The sequence below is a fragment of the Lipophrys pholis genome (genome assembly GCF_963383615.2).
Source record: "Lipophrys pholis genome assembly, chromosome: 20".
NCBI lineage: Eukaryota > Metazoa > Chordata > Actinopteri > Blenniiformes > Blenniidae > Lipophrys > Lipophrys pholis.
In genome coordinates this window covers 22,089,199-22,096,435 of record NC_137648.1, presented here as the reverse complement: position 1 = coordinate 22,096,435, position 7,237 = coordinate 22,089,199, and the positions used below count along the sequence as shown (strand labels likewise).

At 47.7% G+C, this 7,237-nt stretch overlaps 1 protein-coding gene across 1 annotated transcript; it reads left to right on the top strand.

The window, feature by feature from the left end:
* Positions 1 to 413: 413 nt before the first annotated feature.
* Positions 414 to 7,211, top strand: eif2s3 (eukaryotic translation initiation factor 2, subunit 3 gamma). The gene is made up of 12 exons (XM_080489239.1): positions 414 to 889; positions 1,854 to 1,917; positions 2,146 to 2,273; positions 3,745 to 3,866; positions 3,937 to 4,031; positions 5,032 to 5,190; positions 5,269 to 5,403; positions 5,483 to 5,577; positions 5,669 to 5,813; positions 6,167 to 6,336; positions 6,413 to 6,585; positions 6,822 to 7,211. Exons 1-12 carry the CDS (start codon positions 821 to 823, stop codon positions 6,883 to 6,885), a joined length of 1,419 nt encoding a protein of 472 aa, XP_080345365.1. The 5' UTR covers positions 414 to 820; the 3' UTR covers positions 6,886 to 7,211.
* The last annotated feature ends 26 nt before the right edge of the window (positions 7,212 to 7,237 follow it).

Genomic DNA, 7,237 nt, shown 5'->3' with positions numbered 1-7,237 from the left:
AGAACCCGGGACAAATGAGGCTCTGGAGGATCCACAGCAGCAGGACTAGTCCGAGGATTAGGAGTAGACCTTTTCCCAGGAATAAAATTAAATATAAAAAAGTTTTCGTTTTAGCACAGGGTTAAGCGGTTTAATGGAATGGGTGGACTATGTATAGTTTGTAACAATTAGTATTTATAATATTCAATATTCTTAATATGTATACTGTTTTATATTTGTAATGTTTATTATCTATCTATCTATCTATATATATATATATATAGATAGATAGATAGATAGATAGATAGATAGATAGATAATAAACATCTATATATATATATATATATATATATAATATATATATATATATATATAAAATACTGTAATATTTGTATTTGTTGTAGAATTTATAACCGGCGAACCAAATTATCTTCAGTATGACGTCATTATTAACCGACGGACCCGACACATGGATATGAGCAGGCTATGAGTTTATTTCTTTGTTTCCTAAGAGAACACACAATCTACTTAAAAGCAAAGAGCGATTTTAAAATCGCACTTCAACTTTGCGTTTCATTGAGCTTAGAATAGTTTTGGATCTTTAGTTTGTATGATTTTGGTGTAAAAATAAGTTGCATCAGCCGTTCATGAAGGACCCCGACGCGTTATTGTGTATTAAACAAAAGAGTTCATAGGAGATTGATATTTTAATCAAATTTATTTTACTCGAGTTTTAGCAGTTTTCCTGCTGGTGAGAGTTCTTTTGTTTGTTTGAAAGCTGTTTAGTAAGTGAAGAGTTAATCAGGCGTTCGCCGCGGACAGCCTTCTCTTCGGGTTCAACATGGCGGGTGATGAGTCCGGATCTACGCTCGGCCAGCCTCATCTGGCCAAACAGGACCTCCATAACCTGGTAGGTTTACATTTACCGATGTTTACTGAGGGGTTCTGCTTGTGTGTGACCGGGGGAGCGCCGTGTGGTTCACCCGGTGGCTGCTCTCCGTGTCCCGGCCCCATGCCCCGGCTCCGCCCGGCACATGACGGCAGGCCGGCGGGGAGACGGGCAGCGGCTCCGCGGCGCCTCCAGCGGGATGAAACACGTGTTTTCTCTCAAATAAACATGTGTGTTTATGTCTAACGTGCTCTTATTAATCCGTATCACAGCTCACACGTGCCGGTAATAAACGTTTACAGTCGTTAGATTAACGTGTTCGCATCGTTTCTCATGCTGATGAAATGGTGAAAAAGTCAACGGAGTTCTGAATGGGAGTAATGTCTGCTGTTCGCCTTTCCGTGAGGCTTCAACGCTTATATCGCAAAGAAATAAATGATAAATCAAACTTTTTAATATCAACATCTCGAAACGAGCCGTTATGAACGTCAACAAGCCGTTTGTAACATCGTTTTGTCAAATATTTGATTGTTTCTCGTGATCTTAAATTAGCTAAAAAGTCAATGGACTTCTGAATTGACCTTAGCATCAGGCTTTCTGTATTTAAATGCGACAAAAACTGGCAGATATACTCTTAGATTATAATTCCAGTGTGTATAGATAGTAATGGATTTTTTTGCCTGATTAATAATTTACGTGGTTTTAAATGAAAAGTAGTTGTGGGATTTTATGCTTATTTTTGACTGTATTGAAATGGTATTCACATCATTCAGTGTTTAACTGTAAATCTGGATTTAAAAAGTACATTATGATCGAGTTTCTCCACGAGCGTTCATGTTTAAATAGGATTTAATCCTTATTTTACACAGAAACTTGTGCTGGGGTCAGACGGGACGAGGCCTCCTGTCGCTGGTTGTTGTGTGGTTCTGTGGTTCTGCTGCTCTTTGTTTCCTTCAGCAGCAGGATTAACGTGTTTTCTCTGCAGAACGTGTCCACGCTGACGCCGCTCTCTCCAGAGATCATCAGCAGACAGGCCACCATCAACATCGGTGAGAGAAAACGCTTGTAGAGCGCCGCCACGTTCTCGTCATTCGCAGACATTAAGAGGTTAAATAAGTTACTGAGGTTCTCCTCACACCTGGAGAACATCTGTGAAGTGTTGGCAGGTCACAGACTGAAGGTTGATGTAGATGAGTAAGATGTTGATCAGAGACATTCAGCTTGTTTTGTTGGAGGATGAGAATGTGTCCCGGTGTTGACGTCCTGGTGTCTCTCAGGAACCATCGGCCACGTCGCCCACGGCAAGTCCACGGTGGTGAAGGCCATCTCTGGAGTTCACACAGTCCGCTTCAAGAACGAGCTGGAGAGGAACATCACCATCAAGCTGGGATATGCTAACGCTAAGGTGGGTCTGCCGACCGACCGACCGGCCAACCGTCCTCTGGACCGACCGGCCGACCGTCCTCTGGACCGACTGACCGTCCTCTGGACCGACCGGCCGACCGTCCTCTGGACCGACCGGCCGACCGTCCTCTGGACCGACTGACCGTCCTCTGGACCGGCCGACCGTCCTCTGGACCGACTAACCATCCTCTGGACCGGCCAACCGTCCTCTGGACCGACTGACGTCCAGTCTCGGTCCCTGCTTACACAGAAACGATTTCAAGTGAAACACAAAACTCTTGTTGTGTTTTGGGGTCATTTTACACAACGGAGCTCAGAGTCCTGGACTTGGTAGTTTTATTTTGACATTCACCGTAATAACAATCCAACTTGGTAGTTTTATTTTGACAGTCACCGTAATAACAATCCAACTTGGTAGTTTTATTTTGACATTCACCGTAATAACAATCAAACTTGGTAGTTTTATTTTGACAGTCACCGTAATAACAATCCAACTTGGTAGTTTTATTTTGATAGTCACCGTAATAACAATCAAACTTGGTAGTTTTATTTTGACGGTCACCGTAATAACAATCCAACTTGTTAGTTTTATTTTGACGGTCACCGTAATAACAATCCAACTTGTTAGTTTTATTTTGACGGTCACCGTAATAACAATCCAACTTGGTAGTTTTATTTTGACAGTCACCGTAATAACAATCAAACTTGGTAGTTTTATTTTGACAGTCACCGTAATAACAATCCAACTTGGTAGTTTTATTTTGACAGTCACCGTAATAACAATGCAACTTGGTAGTTTTATTTTGACAGCATGCGCTTTCAGTACTAAAACTACCAACAACCCCAACTACTCGACCAACATGAAAACTACATCATTTTCAGAACGTTGTGGTCTTAATGTGAAACATTTCTGAAACAAAAATGTAAAAACGATGCATTATTCACTTGAAGCGTTGTCATGGAAACGGGGCTTCAATGTCTGTATAATTTTAGCATTAGCATTAGCTGAGCACTGCAGGTCAGTAACTTGCTTCGCAGCTGAAACCATGAAAGCTCATAATCAGCTCAGTACTGCCCCCGGTGGACCAGAGACAGACCTGTTACCATGCCGACCCACTCTGTGGAGTGAGCTGGTCTCTCGGCTGAGCTGGTCTCGAGACTAACCTGGTCTTTAGACTGAGCTGGTCTCTGGACTGAGTAGGTCTCCTCTGGTCTTCGGACTGAGCTGGTCTCTGGACTAACCTGGTCTCCTCTGGTCTCTGGACTGAGCTGGTCTCCTCTGGTATATAGACTGAGTAGGTCTCCTCTGGTCTCTGGACTGAGTTGGTCTTCTCTGGTCTCTGGACTAACCTGGTCTCTGGACTGAGTTGGTCTTCTCTGGTCTCTGGACTAATCTGGTCTCTGGACTGAGCTGGTCTTCTCTGGTCTCCTCTGGTCTCCCCACTGAGCTGGTCTCTGCTGGTCTCTGGCAGGTCTACAAGCTGGACGACCCCGGCTGCCCCCGTCCCGAGTGCTACCGATCTTGCGGCAGCAGCACTCCAGACGAGTTCCCCACAGACCTCCCCGGCACCAAGGGCTACTTCAAGCTGGTCAGGTGAGTCCAGGGGGCGGAGCCAACAGGCCACCTGGAGGACTCCATGCTAACTCAGCTTCTCTCCTCGTAGACACGTGTCTTTTGTGGACTGTCCCGGTCACGACATCTTGATGGCCACCATGTTGAACGGAGCCGCCGTCATGGACGCCGCCCTGCTGCTGATTGGTTCGTTCTGTTAGCTTTAGCATTAGCTAAGACTGTTTTATACTGATTATAGAGCATCTTTCTCCTCTAACATAAGATCATAGAGCATCTTCCTCCTCTAACATCCAGATCATAGAGCATCTTCGTCCACTAATCTTCCCCCTCTTAACACCAGATTATAGAGCGTCTCCACCTCTTAGCATCTCCCCCTCTTAACATCAGATTATAGAGCACCTTCCTGCTCTAACATCAGATTATAGAGCATCTTCCTCCACTAACATCCAGATCATAGGGCATCTTCGTCCACTAATCTTCCCCCTCTTCACACCAGATTATAGAGCGTCTCCCCTCGTAACATCAGATTATAGAGCATCTCCCTTCCCTAACATCAGATTATAGAGCATCTTCCTCCAGTAACATCAGATTATACAGCATCTTCGTCCACTAACATCAGATTATAGAGTGTCTCCCCCGCTTAGCATCTCCCCCTCTTAACATCAGATTATAGAGCATCTTCCTTCTCTAACATCAGATTATAGAGCATCTTCCTCCACTAACATCCAGATCATAGGGCATCTTCGTCCACTAATCTTCCCCCTCTTCACACCAGATTATAGAGCGTCTCCACCTCTTAGCATCTCCCCCTCTTAACATCAGATTATAGAGCACCTTCCTGCTCTAACATCAGATTATAGAGCATCTTCCTCCACTAACATCCAGATCATAGGGCATCTTCGTCCACTAATCTTCCCCCTCTTCACACCAGATTATAGAGCGTCTCCCCTCGTAACATCAGATTATAGAGCATCTCCCTTCCCTAACATCAGATTATAGAGCATCTTCCTCCAGTAACATCAGATTATACAGCATCTTCGTCCACTAACATCAGATTATAGAGTGTCTCCCCCGCTTAGCATCTCCCCCTCTTAACATCAGATTATAGAGCATCTTCCTTCTCTAACATCAGAATATAGAGCATCTTCCTCCTCTAACATCAGATTAATGCCTTCTCCTCCTCCAGCGGGGAACGAGTCGTGTCCTCAGCCTCAGACGTCAGAACATCTGGCGGCCATTGAGATCATGAAGCTGAAGCACATCCTGATCCTGCAGAACAAGATCGACCTGGTGAAGGAGAGTCAGGCCAAGGAGCAGTACGAGCAGATCCTGGCCTTCGTCCAGGGTGGGTCAGAGTGTGTCTGTGTCTGTGTCTGTGTCTGTGTCTGTGTCGGTGTGTCTGTGTAACCTGATGGTGTTTCAGGCACGGTGGCTGAAGGAGCGCCCATCATCCCCATCTCCGCCCAGCTGAAGTACAACATCGAGGTGGTGTGTGAGTACATCGTGAAGAAGATCCCCGTCCCCATCAGAGACTTCATCTCCGAGCCCCGCCTCATTGGTAACACACACACACACACACACACACACACACACACACACACACACACGTGTGCAGTGTTCTGATCAGTGTGTTTCAGTCATCAGATCGTTCGACGTGAACAAACCCGGCTGTGAGGTGGACGACCTGAAAGGGGGCGTGGCCGGAGGAAGTATCCTGAAGGGCGTGCTCAAGGTGAGACCCGCCCCCATGCGTTTATAGGACGGTGCTGTGAGCTGCTGCCCGACCTTGACTCTGACCCCGCCCCCTCTCCTGTGACCTCCAGGTGGGTCAGGAGATCGAGGTGCGTCCAGGTATCGTCTCCAAAGACCACGAGGGGAAGTTGATGTGCAAACCCATCTTCTCCAAGATCGTCTCTCTGTTCGCCGAACACAACGACCTGCAGTACGCCGCGCCGGGAGGACTCATCGGTGAGACGCCATGACTCGGCTAAATCAGTTCTGTCATCACGATGAGATGCCATGACTCGGCTAAGTCAGTTCTGTCATCACGATGAGACGCCATGACTCGGCTAAGTCAGTTCTATCATCACGATGAGCCGCCATGACTCGGCTAAATCAGTTCTATCATCAGTAAGATACCATGACTCGGCTAAATCAGTTCTATAATCAGTAAGATACCATGACTCGGCTAAGTCAGTTCTATCATCACGATGAGACGCCATGACTCGGCTAAATCAGAGTGTTTTCCCTCCTTATCAGAGCGTAATCTGAGATGTGGAGATGTTTCAGTGTTCCTCTACTAACGCTCCTCTGCTCTGCAGGCGTGGGGACGAAGATCGACCCGACGCTGTGCCGCGCCGACCGGATGGTGGGTCAGGTGCTCGGCGCCGTGGGAGCGCTGCCGGAGATCTTCACTGAGCTGGAGATCTCCTACTTCCTGCTGCGGAGGCTGCTGGGCGTCCGGACAGAGGGAGACAAGAAGGCTGCCAAGGTGAGCAAGGCATCATGGGAGCTGGAGTCTGACTCTGAGTCCCAGCTGACCTGTGTGTGTGTGTGCGTGTGTGCAGGTCCAGAAGCTATCCAAGAACGAGGTTCTGATGGTGAACATCGGCTCTCTGTCCACTGGCGGCCGGGTCAGTGCCGTGAAGGCTGACCTGGCCAAGATCGTTCTGACCAACCCGGTTTGTACCGAGGTGGGAGAGAAGATCGCTCTGAGCCGCCGTGTGGAGAAGCACTGGAGGTGAGGCTCTGCTCCTCTAACGTCTCCTCCTCCTCTCTACTCCTCTAACGTCTCCTCCTCCTCTCTGCTCCTCTAGCGTCTCCTCCTCCTCTCTGCTCCTCTAACGTCTCCTCCTCCTCTCTACTCCTCTAGCGTCTCCTCCTCCTCTCTGCTCCTCTAACGTCTCCTCCTCCTCTCTGCTCCTCTAACGTCTCCTCTTCCTCTCTGCTCCTCTAACGTCTCCTCTTCCTCCTCAGGCTCATCGGCTGGGGTCAGATCAGGAGAGGAGTGACCATCACTCCCACGGTGGACGACGACTGAGGGAATCGAACCGGTGCTCCAGATGGAGCGTCCCACTGTTCCCTCACCAGCTTTGTTTTTGGATTCATTTTCATTTCCCAGGAGCAGCAAGAGACGACACGCTCCTCCTCCAGGAGCAGAGAGAGGGGGCAGGGGAGTCCTGTTCCTCCTCTCTGCTGCCCCCTGCTGGAGAGGAGGTGCAGAGGAGCGGCTGCTTCGTTCATCATTTAAATAAAGACGTTTCCTCCGATGAGTTGGAGTCAGAACAACAGAGGAACTTCTGCTGAGCAGTTTCACTGTTCCCCTCAATAACAACTGTTCCCTTCAATAAAAACACTTCCACTGTTCCTCACACTCTCTGCTTTGACTCCAG

Excerpts from the sequence above, each read along its gene's own strand:
- eif2s3 (XM_080489239.1), top strand. The coding sequence starts at position 821 with ATGGCGGGTGATGAGTCCGGATCTACGCTCGGCCAGCCTCATCTGGCC. Across the intron at positions 5,404-5,482 it reads CTCCGAGCCCCGCCTCATTG|TCATCAGATCGTTCGACGTG; the intron begins GTAACACACACA and ends AGTGTGTTTCAG. Across the intron at positions 5,578-5,668 it reads TCCTGAAGGGCGTGCTCAAG|GTGGGTCAGGAGATCGAGGT; the intron begins GTGAGACCCGCC and ends TGTGACCTCCAG.